Genomic DNA, 20,326 nt, shown 5'->3' on the forward strand with positions numbered 1-20,326 from the left:
AGTCCATGATTGAAACAATGTACTGTATTTCATTTGCTGAATACTTTCATTTGTCTCCACAAATGTATTTGCAGCGTTTACAGTATGAAGCCTACTATAGAATCTTCCATTTGAAATATGTTCAGATTTTCTGCACAAAATGCAACCTTTACATAGACAATGTGGAGAAATACAGTAAATATTTTCAGCAGTGTGTAGTACTTGTCTTGTGTGTTGTGTTTGTTCAACATATTCATGTACTTTTACGTACTCTACTGTAACAACACCTTTGACAAAATCAAGCAAGTTATATCATTAGAAAAGAATCGTTAGTTTAAAAGTCTTAAAAACTTTGCACAACAGCCTGTAACTGGTTCAAACAATCCAATTTTATGAAACCTGTGTGTGGCATATGGTGACAGAAATATTTTTTTATACATGATTGTATAGTTTTGAACGAAGTGTTTCATTTTGCAAAAGATTGGAGGTGTTCTGTTACTTGTGTGTTTAGTTGTATGAATCGTGTGTTGTGTTTTGACAAAGTGAGCCCTGTTTTCAAAATTGTGCTTAAGCAATCGGAAGAAACTGTAAAGTAGCCTACTTACGGTGTGCAATTTATTCACAGTACTACAGTAAGTTGTGATTGTTATACTTTCTTCATTGTGAAATGCGCTTACTGCAGTATGTACAATGAACATATTTTTCTGTAACTACATGCCATGGATGCTGTGTTCTCAATTTTTCTGTGCTGTGTCTATTGATTGTTCCATAGTGTTTTTATGTTAGTTTGCTGTGTTTTTGATCTGAAAGCATTGCTTCATTTTGAGCACAGGTTAAATGGTTTAGGGGCGAGTGTTTGATTTTGCCAGAAGAGTCAGAGATTTTGGAAATTTTGAAAGGAAGATTTGGTTTTGTGTATACAGTTTTGAGGAAAAAGGGTAACCGTTTCAAGAAATGTGTTTTAGCATTTGTGAAAAACTGTAATATCTATCATGACAAGAATCTCTGGGATGTTATACCTTATGTCCTGTCTCACTGTGTGAAACAAAGTCAGAAATACATAGCCTAGGGTTTGTATTCTTCTGGAATAACAAGCACAATACATTTATTTTGACTTAATTTAGTCACTAACCAGAAATCAAATCTTATCAGGTCTCAATGATTTTCAAGTTCCCTTTAACAAGAAAAAAACATTGCTAAATGCCCAGGCATAGCAGTCCCTATATCTTTTAAGTACGACCGTTAAAGTACAACCAATCAAATAATGCTACTGTCAAGAAGTGTCCACCTGAATTGTTGACCAAGGACGTCGAGCTATGGAGAACAGAGCCTCACATCTTACTCAACGCATGCCAAGCGAAGAGGCCTACGTCATTCGTGACATTCCTTTTCTATGGTATTCTGTTGTCCTGTGTGAGTTATTGTCACCTGTCCACGTCTGTGGCCATGTTCCGCTGATGTCATCAGCTGATGTCAGGCTCCAAACGTGTTGGCTTTCGTTCAACAATCTATACTTGAGGGCAAGTGCATGCATCTGGAGTCACGGCATCCCACACACAATGGGTGATGAATTCAGATAGGACCATATTGGCCAGGCTGTAGTGCTAGTGCTAACCCATTTGCTACAGCACAGTGAATACACATGGACAGATGTAAGATTCAGAAGAAGAAAATATAACACTGATGTAAGCAATGAATCCACTCGAGTAATCATGATTCTTAATTTATTGATAATGGCAAAATCTCGTTGCTTTCGCTCTCCGTTTGCCAAAACTGAGACAAGAAGAATATACATTTGCATGTGATATTACCAGCAATTGGGTAAAATAAGAAAAATCACTTTGGCACTTAATTTTGTTAGCTTCAGTTACCCTACCTACCTCTCAACATTCCAAAATGGGCACCAAAGCACACAGGTCAACATCGTCTTAGGTACATACCTTGTAGACAGTCGGAAGTGCTGAAATGACACTTTACGTACTTAAAATTAACAGAGCAGCATTTGCAAGAGGTCCACTGCGCGAACAAGAAACGATTACACCCCGTCATGGCAGAAAAACACTTCCAGATAAACATTTCCCATAAATTCCACTGCCCCGGTTTGCCCATACACACACACGCACTTATACACACACATAACCTAAAACCCATGCATAATTATTTAGCATCTGTGCGATCGAAAGAGATGAGGGAATGCCCGAGTTATACTGACTGCATTTGTTGATGGGAGAGGAAATGTTTCCGCGTCTTGAACCGTTCGGCCTCTTTTGTGTCTCTTACCAAACACACGTGCATGTGTGGACACACACAGACAGCCGTGTCATCTTACCCCCCGGGGCGTAAGAGAGACCAGAACACATAGCTGACATTCATACATGGGGGGCTTCTTTGTATTGGAAATCCGACATGCACCTCAAAACACATTCTCACACACAAACTCTCGTGAAACAGGAATTGGGGCGTTCCCGTGTGGATCCGTCCGGAAGGTGCCAAGGTGCAGATGAGGCCCTCTTCAATCCGTCCCCCGTGACCCCCCCCCAGAACAAAGTAACAGAACCTGTGTGCCGCTAGCATGGGCCACGCCTTCTGCAGAGTCAGGACCCACCCTCCCGTCGTGTCTCTCTCCGCGTCTAAATCGTACCAGCTAGGCTTGAGTCAAGTAAACAGGGGGGACTAGGCTGACGGGATGTTTCCTGGTTTTGGAGGCGTGTGTGTGTGTGAGTAAAGAGACGGCCTTCGTTCATCCTCACAGGACGTCATTCTAGACTGGTCGGACACAACGGTGTCTAAAAAAACCTGAAGCCTTAACTATGACAGCCTCATAAGGCGCCTTTTCCCCCCTCTCACCCTGTTTAAACTGTTGCATCATACGCCATTCGTGAACTTAGCGGTCGTCGGGCCTGACGCCGCCATCATGTGGTTTGGTTTGCTACCGCAGCTGAGGTGACCCAGCCATGAGTCCAGGTAGAGTAGCTGTGCTACATCTGGCCAGAAACACCAATCCCAAAAACACACAGTCCTAGTATCTAGTCACTATAGAGGTCATCCTTAAGGTTTAAAGTGTGTGTGTGTGTGTGTGAGTGAGTGGGGGGGTATATATATATATGTGTGTGTGTGTGTGTGTGTGTGTGTGTATGTATGTACATACATAATGTGTGTGTCACATCAACAGGCTTCCCTCTGGAGAGTAAAGCAGACCCTCAGACTAGACCCAAGGGCCCAGTTAGCCTCTCTGGCCCGGCCCTAGAGGACGTTATCTGGACGCTGATCAGAGGTCAGTGCCGGATGGGGATGGGGGGGGTGGGGGGCGTCCGCCCTGTGGTCAGGTAGGGATGTTACAGGAACCAGTCTGGTCTCATTGAATCCGATCAGGGGCCCTCTTCCGGCTGGCCGGGGCTGTGTGCTGGGGGCGGGGCGTGACCCGGTGTCTCCATGCAGGGGGAGACGCTACCGCCCCCTGGTGGCGTGCAGGGCTTGGCTTCCCCCCGCCCCTCCTCCTCTCCCTCCTCCTCCTCCTCCTCCTCCTCTTCCAGCAGCACCTCCCCCTTCTCCAGGAGGAACTGCAGGGTGTGGCCTCGCGCCGAGCCCTCCTCCAGCTCCCCCTCCTCCGCCAGGCGGAACTTGATGTTCATCCCTAGGGGCTTCTCCTGCTTGACTGGAGGAAGAGAGGAAAGAAACAGACCATTTGAAAAAGGAGGAGGGGATGCCCCCATGTCCTCGGGGATGATCCTCGTTCTCATGCTACCGTACAGTCTAGTGTCGTAAACTGTTGCATACTCTGGCCTTGTATTTGCCCACTGGCATGCCAACAGCTTCTGGTGCTTTCTTTTCTATTTACACTACTATACAACTGAGGTAGCAGTAACGGAAGCATTCACAATATTGGACTGGATTTTTGTGTGCTGTGTGCGGTTGATGTTGCTCCCCCACTCCCTGACATCACCTTTTCCCCCGTTATCTGGTTGTACAACTTACTGTAAGTCGCTCTGGATTAGAACGTCTGCTAAATGACTAATTGTACATGGAAAAAAAAAATGTGGACAGGTATTCTTATTTAACTTCTTACGCCTATTATGCGTGAAGTCATTCATTGTCAAAGGGGCAGTCTGCACAGCTGCATTTGGAGCACTGGTTTGCTGTACCGGTTAATATTTGCTACACAACGGAAGTCGGGATCAAGGAAGCCTTTTAAATATAATCGAAATGTAAATGTTCCCCATATCGTCAACTCAGAAACTGAGCGACAAATGTATGATGAATATGTAACATCCTTTTTTTTTTTTCTTCCTTTCTATTTAAAACCTGTCCACTTGTCTTTGGTTGCTAGGCGTCAGTCGCACCGTGGCCCTCTGGCCTGCCGCCTCACCGTGGCCCAGTTGCCTCTCCTTGGGCAGCAGGAGCACGTCCACGTTGTGCTGCTCCTCCAGGGCGGAGGTCAGCACGGCCCCCTCGCGGCTGAACAGGAAGAGGAGGGGCACGCCAATGTCCGAGGTGGAGTCGCCGTCGCCGACCATCTGGAAGAGGGGCGAGTCCTCGCTGTTGCTGCCCTCGCGGTGGTCTGGTGGAGGGGAGGAGGGGGGGGAGATATGGGACGTGTGGTTTTTGGGAACGGATAAGGGGTCGGCTGTTTGAAAGAAAAGCTTTACCGCGGTCTGTTTATCTGCGTGTTAAGGGGCCAGTTTTCTGGATAAAGCTTAAGTCTCGTCTCGGATCATAAAACGGGTTTATCCGATTTCTTTGTGTATAGGACAACTGCTGGCCCTGAATCGACCCTAATCCAAGTCTTAGCAATTACACATTGAGCTACTCAAATGACGGGTCAAGTTGAATCTACAGTCCATTCTTTGCCACAGATTAACCGTCATAACAGCAGAGTGATAAAAGCCTCCTCAGGCTATATCTCACTAAGCTGCTGACTGAAAAGGATCTCAATCACACGGATGATGTCTTGTGTGTGAGGGGATGTAACCGGCACACGCTGCGTGTGTGTGTGCGCGCTCCAATTGGCCACCATTCCACCATTCTCGCAAGTGAAATGTGGCTTATAGGTAGAGCGCCGACATTTCGGGACAAAGTGAGACGTACGGGTGTGACCAGGTGTGTGTGTGTTCGCTGCGGCCCCTCACCGATGAAGATGACCCCGATGGCCCCCGCCTCCTGCAGCCTGCGGGCCTTGGCGGCGAACATGCAGTCCCCGCGCAGGGCCAGGGCGATGTGTCCGCTCAGCTGCTCGCCGTTCTCCACGGGCCCACACGCCGTGTAGGGGGACGCCCTGACGATGCGGCCCTTCACCTGGGCACAGCCAGTGTGTGTGTGTGTGTGTGAGAGACAGAGCACAAAGAAGGAACGAGAGAAAGGAAAAGAACAAAGAGGGAAGAAAAAGAGGGAGAGAGAGAAAGGAGAGAAAACACACACATTCTGTCAACGACACAGGCCGACACAACTCCCAAAGTGACATGAAAATATTTGATTTCATCTATTGGGATAACTGACAATGTTAATACACAAGAATATAAGAGAACCCCCCCCCCCCCCGGCTCACCCCGTGCTCCTGCTTGGTCAGGTCCATTCCGAACTTGGCCGGCCCAGCGGTCAGGACCGTTCTACCCAGGTACGGGGGGGAGATGAGCTGCACGATGAGGGGCAGCACTTCCTCCTCCTCGGGGCTCTGGGTCACCTCGGCCACCAGCTTCACCCGGAAGACCCCTTTATGCTCCTGGGGAAGGAAGGTGGGGGGGGGGGGGGGGGGGGGGAGAGAGGCAGAGAGGAAGGGAGAGGGAGGCAGTGATGGAGAGAGAGAGATAGTGAGGGAGAGAAAGTGAGGGAGAGAGACAGTGAGGGAGAGAGAAATAGTGAGGGAGAGAGAGAGACAGTGAGGGAGAGAGAGAGACAGTGAGGGAGACAGACAGTGAGGGAGACAGACAGTGAGGGAGAGAGAGAGACAGTGAGGGAGACAGACAGTGAGGGGGAGAGATAGTGAGGGAGAGAGAAATAGTGAGGGAGAGAGACAGACAGTGAGGGAGAGAGTTAGTGAGGGAGAGACAGAGAGAGGGAGACCAAAGCAGAGAAAGGAAGAGGAAGAGAAGGACGGAGGGAAAGTATCAACAACTACAACCAACCCAGTGAATCCACACGCCGTCCAAGATGGCACTGAGCCAAATGGCGGCCAAAGTGCATTCTAAGGCCAGATTAACACACAAGTTCACCCAAGATGTTTTATCCAGTATGTTTTCTATGGATATGAGCATTTGCCTCGAGCAACGGAATAATCGGTGTCTAGGACCGATAACACAAAGACGATCCGACGAGTTTAGTCATGCAGCGGAGGGCAGCCCGTCACCCCAGCTTACCCCCTGGGCCCTGGTTGCCACGGTAGCCCCGTCGTTCAGAGGGGTGAGGGAGATGCCCATGCTCTTCAGGAACTCCACTGGTTCCATGCCGTTGTCATGGAGAGGCAGTTCGATCCCCCTGCTGACACACACACACACACACACGTCAACACACACACACCCCCATGGGTTCACAGCAGAGGTTGTTGTTGTGAGAGCAGTGAACACACACACACACACACCTGACAGGCGAGGATTGGAAGGCCCGGCCGACCCCCGTGAGGTACTTGTATCCGTCCCTGATGGTCTTGGCGAAGAAGGGGTTGTTGGGGAAGAGGGTCTGGGTGCTGGGGCACGAGTAAGTGAACGGATCCTCCTCCTGCACACTAGGGGGCGCCTCCTGCAACATGGAGCGTAGGGTTGTTTATTTTCTGCACTGGGGAGAAAGCCCCTGCTGGACTGTGGAGGAGCGGGAATTTGTATTTGTTTGTGTGGCTGTGTGTGAGGGAGAGAGGGGCAGGCGGGCGGAGGAGAGACCAAACAGACCAGGCCAAAGCGAGAGAGCTGTAAACCAAGGCAGCGATGACAATAGAAAAATACAATAAAAAGATAAAAGAACGAGAGATGAGAGCGATCGTACGGAAGACGTGAGCTCAGAACCGTAGGAGAGGTAGGGGGAGAGATAAAGAGAGAGATATATGTACTTTGGGCGTAGCTGTGACCTGTTTCAACAGCTGGGGAATTATTGACCGGTTTTTATTTCCTTGTAGGTAGGTAGATAGGACGCATGTGTGAAAGAGAGTGTACGTGCATGCGTTTGTGTGTAGCTGCTCCAGTAAGAGTGCGCTCCTGTGTCTATGTGTGAGAGAGTTATCTCCGTATCTGTACTCCGAGAAGGAGTTCTCTCTGTGGGTATGCGCTGTATGGGCGTGTCCCACGCACCGTGCTGTTGCCATGGCAGGGCGACCGGGACGTGGAGAGGGCCACGGGCAGCAGGTGAGCTTCGGTGGTGAAGATGTAGTCGTCCATGTCGAAGGGCAGCTGGTTCTTCTCCGAGAACAGCAGGTACAGATACTTGAACATCTCCGCCAGGAAGAACGAGTCCATTCTGCAGCCCCGCACACACACACGCACGCACGCACACGCAGTCTCAGCTTACCGCCATTGCACAGCTAAGTACTCCTTATCCTCACAATAGAAAACGAATGCGTCATGAGATTAGGCGTGCGTGTGTCTGTGTGTTTCCTGCAGCTACCTGTCCTCATGTGTCCCTGTGCGGACATCGTGCACTGCGGCGAACCCACAAGGCACCCTGGCGTGGGCGTTGAGCTTCTCCACAATGGACTGGCCCACTCTGAGGTAGTAGGGGTCTCCCGTGGCCTGGAATAGAGGAAGAAACGGGGGAGCCGTTTTTGGAAACACCCCTGTTTGGAGAGTGGTACGTCCCGAGACGAGATTCGTCTCGCGTGTTACCTTGTAGAGGTAGTAGGTGCTTTCCGCAAACTCCGGCCTTAGGGGATGTTGACCCCAGTGCACTCTGAACTCGGTGGTGAAGGCCTGGAGAAGGAGGAAGTGCACACAGCCAATCAGATCCTTGAAAAAAATCCACGACTGGATGCTTTGTCTCGCTTTAGCGACATGTTCAATTCTTGACTTATTTGGCGTGAAGTAAATAGAAACAGATGTCAAGAGTGCCCCGGGTTCTGTCGAGCAAATCGTCTTACCTCAGGAAGGAACTTGTGTTGTTTGGTGACCTGGTAGAGCATTTCATGGGTCTCTATGGCTGGCTTCAGATCGCCCCTGAGGACCTGAGTGAGCACATGCAAGGAGATCACTTCCTCCACACACACACACACACATCTCGTCTGTCGTCGGTAAGAATGTTGAGGATTAGGGATTCGTTTACGGCGTTCATAGGACCGACGGCTGGGAATCTGTCGAGGAGCCGGACTAAGAATACACCAGGACTTGTTACCGGAAACTTGGGAAACCAGATCTCGAAACGTCAAATCGTCAGGATCGGCGGGAATGAGAAGCCGTTTGGTTTTTGTGGGTCGACGACAGGGTAGCGGCGAGAGAGCCCTGGCTGCCCAGTGTACGGTGCATGGCTGCAAAGGCCGGGGGGGGTGGGGGGGGGTGGGAGTCCCAGGAAGGGGCCGTGCGGGTGCCCTACCTGGAGTCCGGGGAAGAAGGCGAGCAGAGAGTCCATCCAGCTGCGCACGCTCACTGTGGGGTTGTGCATGTGCACGTTGAGCAGCAGAGGGGGCTGGCTGATGTACTTCATGATGGCGCTGTAGTGCTGTAGCGCGCACACACACACACACACACGCACAGAAAACACACAGGCTTAATCTCACAGATACTAATATAACCCCCGCTATTTATGACATACATGACACTATTACATTTCAATAACAGTAGGTTCGCACATGGTTGCACAGAGAACCTAGTTGAGATGACATCCTTTTGTGCATGGTGTGTGTAGGTGTCTTCAGCGAAAGCCTGGTGGACAGGAGAGCTGCTTACGGTGTTGAACCTCTCTAGGTACACGTTGTCTCCCAGCAGGATGTAAGCCTTCATCAGGTACTCGTAGTAGGAGTCTATACCGGCGCCGACTCCGCTGTCTGTCGACAACGACACAGATGACAAATACAAGGCATTCATAGAAGGTCTCCATAGAAGCTTTCTTGGAGAATGTTCTTGAGGTACACCAACACAGTCAAGGACGTAGAGGCGGCTGTACCCAAGGTGTGTGTGTGTTGTAAAGAGCCCTGCCTCACCCCTGCGGACCCAGTCTCCGTTGTGGATGTTGATGACGGTCCCGACGAGGTCACTTCCCCTCTGTCTCTTCTCCCATAGGACGTCCAAGGCTTTCCTGGCATGCTCCTGAAAGTGACACGCGACAACATCCTCAGGCGTCATGCCGGTCCCCCCCCCCCCCCCCCCAAAAAAAACTAACGTAAACAAATAAAAGCAGTGTCATCTAGCGTTTCGGAATGAGTCTCCCGGCTCGTACCTCGAACACGGACTCCCCGGACAGCCTGCTCAGGGCTGCGAACTCTAGGATCATGGTCCCGGCGCAGGCCGTACAAGTGTCCGACTCGGTGCCCGTACGGGACAGGGCGTTGAGTACCCCGTACCTCAGGTTCACCTTGACACGAGGAAGCCAGGAACATGTCAACGTTTAGGGGTCAGGTGGCTGAGTGGTTAGGGAGTCGGGCTAATAATCAGAAGGGTGTTGGTTCGATTCCCGGCCTTGCCAAATGACCTTGTCCTTGGGCAAGGCACTTCACCCTACTTGCCTCGGGGAGAATGTCCCTGTACTTACTGAAAGTCGCTCTGGATAAGAGCGTCTGCTAAATGACTAAATGTAACATTTACGGAACAGAGAGGAAAAGAGGAGCCGATAATAAACTGGACTCTCGACTCGGAGACTAGGCTATTTACCGACAGTACAGGCAGGAATCATGACCGTGCTCAGTGTGACTGCCAGCGAGAGAGTGAGTTTGTGTGGGCCTACCCTGGGGTAAGGAAGGCCGCTGGTGGTGTTGAAGGCAGGCAGCAGTCGGTGTCCCAGCTCCTTGGCCATGTCGAGCAGCTCGCCGGCGTACCACTGCATCCTGTCCCCGCGCTGCTTCAGCATGTCTGCCATCACGTGGCCCCCCAACAGGCCGCTAGAGGAACAGCAGGACCAGACAGTTCACTAGGCCTGAATGTCTCCGAGAAGGAGACAAAAACCTTCAGTCCAGCTCCTCCTACTTGATATAAACCGCGGTGTAAAAACGGATTCCAGATCAGTGAGAGCCCTAGGAATGTAAATGGGGGTCCCAATCTCTAACAGCAGATGCCCCAACTAACTTCCGGCCAGAACAGAGGCGTAGAGATCGTAAAGCAAGGATAATGGCCGACCTGAGAAGAACCCAGGCATTGAAAGTTGTATAATTCTTTAAAAAATAAAAAAATAAAAAATAAAACGTGTATGTGTCCTCACCCCAGCACGCGAATGTTGGTCTCGAACACGGACACGACCACATCGTTATCCAGCCTCACGTCGCTCATGGTCTTCCTCACAGCATCTTCAAACTCATCCAGTTTGTTCAGGACCTACGCACACGCGAGCACATGCACACACACACAAGATACACCTGTCTATCCGCAAGCCAGCCATCGTCTGAAGCAAACATTTTCTTCCTTGAGCAAACAACAAACATCACAACGATCGAATGGCACATCACTTCCGCAAATTCGGTTAGAACAGCGGCGCAAAATACAGTCGATGCATCGTGGGAGTATTCACTACACAGGGCCCTAAAGATCTTTAATATCGGTGCGAGGGGAAACCTCAGCGCTGATGTCCTGCTGTGTTTGCTCGGGGGGCTCCAGGGGGCTAATCCCATGACAGTTCAATGGACCTTGGATCCCACTGGCTTGTATCGATTTGGGTGGTATCTGATTGGGGTGTTTTAGCTGAGTCAGGACACGTCTGAGGGGGTGGGGGGGCATTTGGCTCCGGGGGGGGGGGGTCAAGTACTTACCACCAGGGTGTCCAGGGTGTCGATCAGCGTGAGAGAGAACCTGGGTGGGAAAAGTCAAACAGACGGTCGTGACGCCATTCCACACAACAGAGGTGCTAAACTGCATTTCCTGGTATGGGTATCCGTGACATCTTTGTCATCGTGCTGGTCTGTGGCCGAGTCCGACCTGCGACCTGCCAGCCCTATCGTGTCACCGAGGACCCCGAAGCACTTCAAGGTCACACATGTCGGACCCCTTTTTAGACAGGTTGTGCTGCTTACCTTGGGCAGACGTTATTGGACACCAAGAGAAACAAATGTGGACAGTAGGAGGACGCACTTGTACCAACGCAATTCCCAATCTCAAACCAATGTGAGTTGGGTACAAAAATAAAAGAAATCTAAGATTAAGATTTTCTAGATGTGTCTAGATGTGTGTACACTGCCAGAGGAACATTTCCTGTCTGGGCAATAAAGTTCTAATATTCTTTGTACAGTATTTTACTTTAGGGCAGAACAATTTTCACTCGTTTTGGTCTACAGGGAAGCCAGGTCTACTTACAATCTCTGGCCTACATTCTGTAAATATCTGGGACATCTCAGCATCTAAACGGTGTATTTCTACCTGGCATGGCAAATAACATAACCACACATGGCGAATCGGCTTGGCGAATAGCTTACCTAACGCACTCATAACTAGGTAAACCACAACTAGGTACACAACCCCATTCGTTTTTTGGGGCTCTTAAACCTCAACAGAGGGCTAAGATTACAACCATGTCAATAGGGGGTTAAAAAAAAAAAAAACGAACTTGTCATTGGTGGCCCTGGCATGTTGGACAACAACTCACTTTCCCAGGGAGTCGTCGATGTCTCCTCGGTTGGGCTCCAGGCCCCGTACCCTCCCCCTGCAGCTCAGCGGCATCAGCTCGTCGGCTGGGTACGCATATTTCTGTGGCAGAATCAGGCCACAGTACGGTCAGGGCACTGAGTCACGAGGGGATAGGCTAGCCTACCCTCATTAGGGAAATGATCTTCGACAGGGGACAGGGCACAATTCAGGAGACATTGGCCGGGTTTCCCAGATTTGTTAAGGAGCTCTTAACGCTAGGATCTTCTTAATAACGTTCTAAGAGCGCTGTAGAACGCTCTGGGAAGCTCTTAGCTAAGAGCTTCTTAACGAATCTGGGAAATCCGGCCATTATCTCCAGCATGAAAAAACCCCCAAAACAAATGTTGACTCAAAGATTATCTGGCATTGTGAAGGTGGAGACAACATTTTTGGCTGTTAGGCTGAGACTATACATTAAAACAATATGTTATAGCCCTCCTCGGATATCACCGTGGTTTCCACGCTGACTACTTGCGCCTTGCTGATTGTGACATTGAAACACTAACCGACCTGCAATGACCCTGTCTGCCAACACACCTTAAATGACTTTTGTATCTAAGGTTCCCATAACGTGTATGTACTGCAGGCGTAAGGTGCGGACCGGTGTAACCAGACACGGGCTGTCTCACCATATAGCTGCCGTAGGCATGATCAAACATCTCAACAACCTGTTCCCTGAAAGGAAAAGGAAAAGGGATGAGTGGATTTGGACGTGTGTGTGAGCTGATAAACATTGACGGTCGCTTGTCTGATCCCATCAGTTCTGGTAGTTAAGCATTCTTATCTTGATCAGTACACCTGGTTCCCTTTGGATTTGACTAATTGTGCAATCTTAAGACAATGCTGGGTTGGGTCATACTTGGCTGTGGCTAGAAGGGGAGAGGGGCGTGTCTGTGAAAGCTGACACATGTAGACTATTTGAAATACCTTATTTCGGCGAGTTTGTTTTGAAACTGATTAGTTTAAATTTGTATTACCTGATTGTGGCCTTCTCCTCACGAGTCATGCCCTGGCTCTCTTGGCCATTAGCCCAGTGACAGAAAGTTGTGAGCAGCAAGACCCGCATTGGTAAGACCATGTTGGGACCGCCAAGTGTCCAGCAAAACGCCCTCATTTACCTGGTACACTCGCACACAAGTGCTGTTTGATTGAGCGCAAAGCACGCCCACATAGAATCAAATAGCGGTAGTCCAAATAATATATTTCTGAACTCGGGGTAGCCTCATGGTCCACCAGCAGTGTAGTTGACAGTTGGCAGTTCAGGAAACCAAGTTTCCCAACTTGATGGTACTGGCAGCAGTCGGCTTGACAGCAATAGAATTAGTTAGCTAATGCCCCAGGTATTATCAGGTGATTATCCAAAGTAATCAACCAGGTAGCTGGGTACTAAGATAGCTAACTACTTATCTTGACAGATGGATTCAACGGAAGTTAATTATCCTCTTTCAGTGTTATTTGCATGTATATAACCTTATATTCTGATTAACCGTATTCTCCGGAGAGCTGTCCCTGTCTCCAATCGAGCGGATGAAACTCCAAAGAAGCACAGGAAGGAACTCCATTAGCATAGTTAGCTCCCCGAAGCTAATCAACAAAGACTGATCCGTGTAGTGCACGTGTCCCCTTTGTAAATTGTTGTTATGATCTCCGACTTTCTTTCTACGACGTCTCTGAACAACGACACAGTTCTCTAAACTGCCGGAGTGACTAAACAAACAGCCGTTAAAGAACACCTTGAAGTCGGGAGTGATAGCTACAGGACTCCTCTGACAGACGATTCGAGCTGACGGACTAGTTGCGTGCTACGCCAGCACGCCCACAAGACGTAACAGGAACTAAGTCATGTACGTCGTTGCCACTCCACAGTTTTCCGGCAGGTGGAGATATCATAGAGTTGGGAGATATGTTTCTTTTTGTTTCCATTCAACCCGACCTCACAGTCTATTGGTTTGGCTCATGTGGCAAAGTCAAGTTAAGTGTCGTGGCGTCAGTGTAACGATTTTGTATAACCAGAATCACAATCAGTAAATTGATATTTTGTACTGGCACTGTCAAAATACATCACAAAACAGGAAAAAGGTGTTTTTGCAAAAGGTGACAGCCTACATGTCTCCCCGAAAAAAAAGTAAAAAGCATCATCATTTGGACAGCGATGGATACAGCAAAACAATGTGGCATAAAGACACACAGACATAGCCACACACGCAGTTCAGGACAAAAGGCGTTAGTGCAGAACAACCGGCCATCAGCGACCTCTACACCACACGCAGCCTTAACCGAGCCCTCTCCATCATCACAGACATTACCCACCGCGGCCGTCATCTGTTCCTCCACTTACCGTCGAGACTCGAAAGACTCCAGATGGTGGAACACCTTGGCAAAAACGAACAGGTTCCACAACAGCTTCTTGCCCCATGTGGTGCGCATACTCATTGAGTAGTAGTCCTATTGGCCACCCCATGTCCAGACTATACCCCCCACACCATTGTCACCCACCCCCTGAACCATTTACCCCACCCTAACCGTAGTATACCCTATTCCACCACCCCTCTCTCCTGTCACCCACCCCCTGAACTATCTATCTTTGTCCTCCCTCTGCTCCAGCTGGACCTATTGCCCTCCATCAAATTGCATCTCACCCAACTGCCAGTATAAGTCACTTTACTACACTTACATGTAAATATTACAAGGTCCTCCATAGTTGATATTCTAAGTTTACAGGTTATTCTCAGTTGGTAAGTGAATGATTCAGTATGAATCAATTGTTCAAATATACAGCTCTAGAAAAAATGAAGAAATCACGGCACGTTTCCTTCCTTTTTCCACAAACGTTAAGAAAGAATAGAATCATTGAAGGGTTCAATTTAAGAGGCCACCGCAAGTTGAACCCCTCTGTTTCTCACTCAAAAATGTTTCCTTCTCAAAGTCTTTGGAAAGGAAAGAAAAAGTCACAGTGGTCTCTTATTTGATAGGTATAGCTCATACAGGTTAGATGTTATTCTTGCAGGTTTAGATTAGGCCAACAGGGACTGTCAAGAGGAACAGGAATAAATCATTCCAATGTTACTTGTACCTGTTACAAAAGGTAATATACTTGAACACACACACACACAGAGTACAACTATACAGAATGAACATGGTCAAATCTCGTTTCAATTTTCTTTGTCATATACAGTGTACTGCTCCAATATTGGACGTATACATAACATGATTCATTACAGGCATGTCATCTGAAATCTCCATGATCAGCAGGTACAATTGCCAAGTTTCATCCATCCAGAGACAGTTTGAACATCTTTTTCTTTGCTTGTCATTGTAAAGGACAAAAGTAGCCTAGATAGTGGTACATGACACAGAGAATCGGAGATGGAATGACTGAAAAGAGCCTGTGCACTCACAATCACACTACTAACATTGTCTGCGGTGGAGGGCCGACCTGAATCCATCCAGGGCTAAAGGACTAATTGTTAATTAAGGTACGTTGATGAAAAGGAGCTCAAGTGTAAATGAATGTGTCACATTGGCCCAGCTTTCAGACACGCCTACCCTCGCAGGAAAGAAAATCACCGTTATTTTAAACTTGACAGAGCGCACCAGCAGCTTAGAATGGGTGGCTATTACCCAGGGTTTAATTAAAGTTCCGAGGTTGTTAGTAATATGAGAGTGGAGGATGGAATAGAAAAGAAGCGGAAAAACTGAAGGAGGAAGGGAAGTCGTTTATTGATGAGAACGTAGGAGAGGGGTGAGAGAAAAAGAGATGGAGATGGAACGCGAGAGTGGATTTAGATGTGGAAAAAAGGAGACAGTGGTCACGATAACGATTATGAAAACCTCTTCTCCATCTCCTAGTGGGAGCCTCAAGTATCACGTCCTCTCCTCCCACTGTCCCCCTCTTTGTCTTTGTGCTGAAATGCGGGACCACGATAGGACAGGGGACCGGGACTGGGGACAGATTCTGAGTCAAAGTTTAGGAGCGGGACTGGTGTGAGGGACTATCAAGAGGGGACAGGATTAGGGGCAGGATTTGGGGAGGTGTAGAGCGATGTCGCTCAGACTGTCTCTCTCCTCTCGGATCTCCTGCAGGTCCTGTTCCAGTACGGACAGGCGTTTCTGTTGGTCCCTGGCGGCGGACTTCAGCTTCTGGATCTTTCCGTTCAGCACGGGGCTCTCCACACTGCCACGGAGCATGCTCAGACGCAGTGTGGTCTCATTCAGAATGCGGTCGAAGCGCTCCGTCGCCACAGTGCCGTCTGGGGTCGGACCAATCAGAGCACATCAGAGAGAGATACTACATTATCACTACAGAAAACATGGGTTGAAAAACTATGTTTATCTCTGGGCTTGATTGATTGTTGCCTGGCGATATTAATCTCAAATTCATGCCCCGGGTCTGGGTAGCAATTTGTGTTTTGCAGTAGTGTTTGATTTGAATGGAATGAAGACAGGTATTGTATGATTTCTGTCATTACTTTGTGTGGTTTTGTAGTAATAAAATATATCTGTCTCTAATAACAAAAATCACTAGCTTCTGCTTCAACAAGAGTTGAAAACAGATGAATTAAGTATCAAGTAGGCGTATAACTATTTATAGATGTGTTATTTTGGCTCCACAAATATCACAGCACTCTGTGTGTTGTTTTCCTAGATACAAATTAAGTATCGACTAGAGCTAAGGTGCTGTTTCAAGGGGCTTCCCTAGTCTTAGTCTGGGTATATCAGAAGATTCCTGAGAGACAGAACATACTGTCCCTAAAGGCCATTACATACTGTCCCTAAAACAGTAATAAACTGTCCCTGAAGACCATGACATGACATAATAACAAGGCACTAACATGTAATCCCCAAAGACAACAAACAACATACCAATCTTGGAGACCAGCTCAGTCAGGGTGAGAGAGTAGGCCTCCAGCTGTCTCCTGGCTGTCTCCATGCTCTCCTTCACACTTGTCAGGGACACCTGGGACTGAGACACAAGCAGACACCTGGTGACACCAGACCCAGGACCGTGGAAGCTGCCATAGGCCCACTGCCCACACCCCACTGCTGAAGTTACGCATATGAGCTTTGGAGGAAAAGAGATAGACTGAATGGGGGGACTGTAGTTGTAACAATAAGTTACTGTGAGGGAAATGTTTCATGTGTGAATAAACACGTGTATATTAATGGTATAGGGTACATACGTACTTGTATGTAAGCTATATCGGGGTGAGTTGGGAAAGACATTAATCCTTTTTTAATATAATAAGGCTACACTTCAAAAAATTGAAAATGTTAGTTTTGTACACTGCATAACAAGCTAATAAACCTGCTATGTAATCAAATACATGAAATATCTGAATTATTTTTCGATAACAACAACGTAATACTGTAAAGGTGGTCAGGCTGATGTAACTCCAGCCCAACCGAAGCACTTCTGCTTGTAATGTGTCTGGTGTGGTCCTGGTTCTGTCTGCTCACCTGGCTGTTGATCTGGTCCTTTACATTGGCAGTCCGGTTCTCCTGTTCAGCCAGCTGCTCCAAGATGGCATGAACTGAGGAGCTCAGCTGGGCGGACCTGCTCCTGGTCTGCTTGGCCTGGCTCATGGTCGCCTTGGCCTTCTGGAGTCCAAACACACACACACACACGAATGAATGGACAACTGAGCATAAAAGAGAACCGCAAAAGAACATGACACTTTTACAAACAGACACAAGCACACATACACAGCCATTACACACACAGCCACACACACACAGCCACACACACACACACAGACACAGACACACACACACACACTCACCTTAGCCAGTGTGTGTGCAGTGGGCTCTGCCTGGCGGGCCGTGGCGTTAGAGAGCGTAGCGTTCTCCAAGGCCGTGGTTAGAACCTCCTGGGCCAGGCCCATCTTCCTCCTGACGTCGGGAAGGAGCTTCTCCCCCAGCAGCCTCTCCTTCCGCTGGGCCGCCCTGGTCTGGGTCTGCCTGGTCGGCCACTCCCTCTGTATGTCTACAAGGAACAGATAGAGGGCGCTGTCGTGCCAGGTTCTCCACAACTCCTCAAATGTGTTCCAGGTGCTGTAACTTCTACACTGGTGTTGAATGTGCCGTCGCCAGCGGCGTCGTTAGACCCTGTTTCCTGGGGCACGTGCCCCAGGATAAATCTGCTGTGCCCCAGGAAAATCTAAAGTTTGAGTTTTAACTATTTACTTTATTAGTCAGTGCATTGATTTAGATAAATAATCCCGGAAAAAATAAACACACAAGGCAGAATTGAGGTAAGCTAAGAAAACATTCCAAAACTAAAGATAGTTTCTAAATAATAGGCCTACCGATCATCTTATTTTGACTAAAGCATAAAAACAATATTACTTGAAGCTCAAAAAAACGTTATTTGCGCTTAAATGAATGCGGAAAAAAAATGTGCATGCTCGCATTAACTATTGATGTCCCTGCCAAAGCTGATTTCTAGCTTGCGCCCCTGAACTGTTGTATAGTCGGTTAAGCAAGGGGAGTTTCTATAGCTTAGTAATGCATTGTGCGCAGCAAGCCTGTGCCCCAGTAGAGTTTTATGTCTAACAACACCTCTGGCCGTCGCTATGCTCTATCCATACTACCGTGCCCCTGATTGTGCAGTGAAACAAAAGTGATCCTTTTATGAAGGTCTCAGGGGATTGGCTGAGCATGTTCTGTAAGGATGATGTTGTACAATGTCTCTTTCATTTTATTCTCTTCTGCTCACCCTCAAGTTCCCTGTGTAGAGTGATGACGTCAGACTCCACTTCTTTGCCCGTCACCACGGATGAGAGGGGCCATGGCCTTGGACCCCTGGGTGCGTGCTTGCAGCTTTATATGTACAAACACACACACACACACACACAGGGAGGTGTGAAAGAACATCATCCATCCATCCATCTATCTATCTATCCTATCTATCTATCTATCTATCTATCTATCTATCTATCTATCTATCTGTCTATCTATCTACAAGAACAGATACTTTAGACATGTCAATATTCTTACCTCATAGATGTCCTGCACCTTCTCCATGATACCCTGAGCACTGTGTATCTTAGGCTTCATCTCCTCTCTGATCTTGCTGACAAGCTCCTCCTTGGTGTTGACTTGTAGGGCCAGGTCCGACATCCTGGCCTGCAGATCTGGGCTCCTGGAACACACAGAGGAAACAACATCTCCCTCTCTCTCTCTGACACACAAGGAGACAACTGACATCTGCACCTGTACCTGTACCCTGTACCTGTACCTGTACCTGTACCTGTACCTGTACCTGTACCTGTACCTGTCTCTGACTCTGACTCTGACTCTGACTCTGTCCGTCCCTGTGTGTCTCTGCTGGTGTCCCTGTTATTCTCTGTCTCTCTCTCTCTCTCTCTCTCTCTCTCTCTCTCTCTCTCTCTCTCTCTCTCTCTCTCTCTCTCTCTCTCTCCTCTCTCTCTGTCTCTCTGTCTCTCTCTGTCTCTCTCTGTCTCTCTCTCTCTCTCTCTCTCTCTCTCTCTCTCTCTCTCTCTCTCTCTCTCTCTTTGTCACTCTCTCTTTCTGCGTCTGTCACTCTCTTTCTCTCTGTCAATGTCTCTGCACTCATTTTTACTGTGACTGACCTCTGAATGCGTGAATCCAGGTTTAATACTTGGGTCTGATTGGTTGGAGCCAGACGTGAAACCAGGGTCCGATTGGTTGAGCCCACGTAGGTGGGTATGGTTCATCTGACCCAACTGCTGCAGGGGAGGAGGTGAGGTTACCTAGGGCAACCCCGATCTTGGCAGAGTCCGCCTCCAAAGCCAGCTGATTGGCTAGGGTCTCGTTCACCTGGGCTGTCAGGTTGTGCTTACGCTGCCCGCATTTCGGCGAGACTGGGGAGAAACAGAGACAAGGATATGTGTGTGCGTGTGTGTGAGGGGGGGGGGGGGGGGCACGGCACCATCATACCAGTGATAGAGTGTGGGAAAAAGGCACACTCACTCACACACACACCCGCACACACGCACACACGTACACACACGTACACCCACCAGATGCAGAAATCTCCACAAGATTAACAGCAATCCCCAGAACCAAGCAGCAGACTGGAGCTGGGTAAAGGGTAATCAATTTGTCGTTTCTTGCTTCCTGCCTCCCGTGAGAGCACCCGGGGTTTCGGCATGGTGCCGCGCGAAGCGTTTAGGATAATCCTGCTGAGCAATCTGACACCAGGAAATGCATGTGTGCGTGTGTGCGTGTGTGCATATGTGACTGATCCGGGTCCCCCCCCCCCCCCCCCCCCCCCCCCCCCCTCCATCCTCGCCCCCCACCCACCCCTCCATCCTCCCCTCCCCCCCCCCCCTCCATCCTCGCCCCATCAAGCAGCAGGCTTAGAGAGAAGAAACCTCGCCCCCCCCCCCCCCCTCCCCCCAACCCCAGTGGCTGAATGTCTCACTTTCCCCCCTCCCCCCCCCTCAGCTCCTCTGTGCTCCAAAGAGACATGGTTAAGAGGATTCATGAGACTTTCGGCGCCGAAACCCCCAACCCCCCTCACATAAACACCACACCCCCTCCTTTCTGCCTTCCAGAAATATGGTTGACAGTCGCAGCAGCATTCTGGGACTGAACCACAGTGTTCAGATAGGGTTATATGGAGCCCG

General features: G+C 48.9%; 2 protein-coding genes across 5 annotated transcripts in view; both read right to left on the reverse strand.

The window, feature by feature from the left end:
• Positions 1-1,686: 1,686 nt before the first annotated feature.
• Positions 1,687-13,514, reverse strand: si:ch211-282j22.3 (ER degradation-enhancing alpha-mannosidase-like protein 3). 4 transcript variants are annotated; one of them, XM_047044549.1, is made up of 20 exons: positions 12,692-13,514; positions 12,344-12,389; positions 11,674-11,774; positions 10,844-10,883; positions 10,300-10,412; positions 9,829-9,982; positions 9,325-9,459; positions 9,089-9,194; positions 8,835-8,932; positions 8,482-8,607; positions 8,033-8,116; positions 7,782-7,865; positions 7,564-7,688; positions 7,251-7,416; positions 6,551-6,708; positions 6,330-6,447; positions 5,522-5,695; positions 5,106-5,271; positions 4,346-4,537; positions 1,687-3,634 (listed from the first exon to the last, which is right to left on the reverse strand). In XM_047044549.1, exons 1-20 carry the CDS (start codon positions 12,826-12,828, stop codon positions 3,348-3,350), a joined length of 2,610 nt encoding a protein of 869 aa, XP_046900505.1. In that variant the 5' UTR covers positions 12,829-13,514; the 3' UTR covers positions 1,687-3,347. The 4 variants fall into 4 exon arrangements, with proteins under 4 accessions (XP_046900505.1, XP_046900504.1, XP_046900506.1 ...); XM_047044548.1 differs by having other exon boundaries at positions 6,330-6,450; XM_047044550.1 differs by lacking the exon at positions 11,674-11,774 and having other exon boundaries at positions 6,330-6,450.
• Positions 13,515-14,861: 1,347 nt separating this feature from the next.
• lamc3 (laminin, gamma 3) overlaps positions 14,862-20,326 on the reverse strand; it is a 31,536-nt gene continuing 26,071 nt past the window's right edge. Inside the window, 9 exon segments of the mRNA XM_047045228.1 lie at positions 14,862-15,964; positions 16,578-16,677; positions 17,172-17,312; positions 17,495-17,697; positions 18,430-18,496; positions 18,498-18,533; positions 18,711-18,854; positions 19,307-19,429; positions 19,431-19,558. Of these exon segments, the coding sequence (XP_046901184.1) occupies positions 15,726-15,964; positions 16,578-16,677; positions 17,172-17,312; positions 17,495-17,697; positions 18,430-18,496; positions 18,498-18,533; positions 18,711-18,854; positions 19,307-19,429; positions 19,431-19,558 (1,181 nt within the window). The 3' untranslated portion in view covers positions 14,862-15,725.

Source organism: Hypomesus transpacificus, chromosome 22, assembly GCF_021917145.1.
Source record: "Hypomesus transpacificus isolate Combined female chromosome 22, fHypTra1, whole genome shotgun sequence".
Taxonomy (NCBI): Eukaryota; Metazoa; Chordata; class Actinopteri; order Osmeriformes; family Osmeridae; genus Hypomesus; species Hypomesus transpacificus.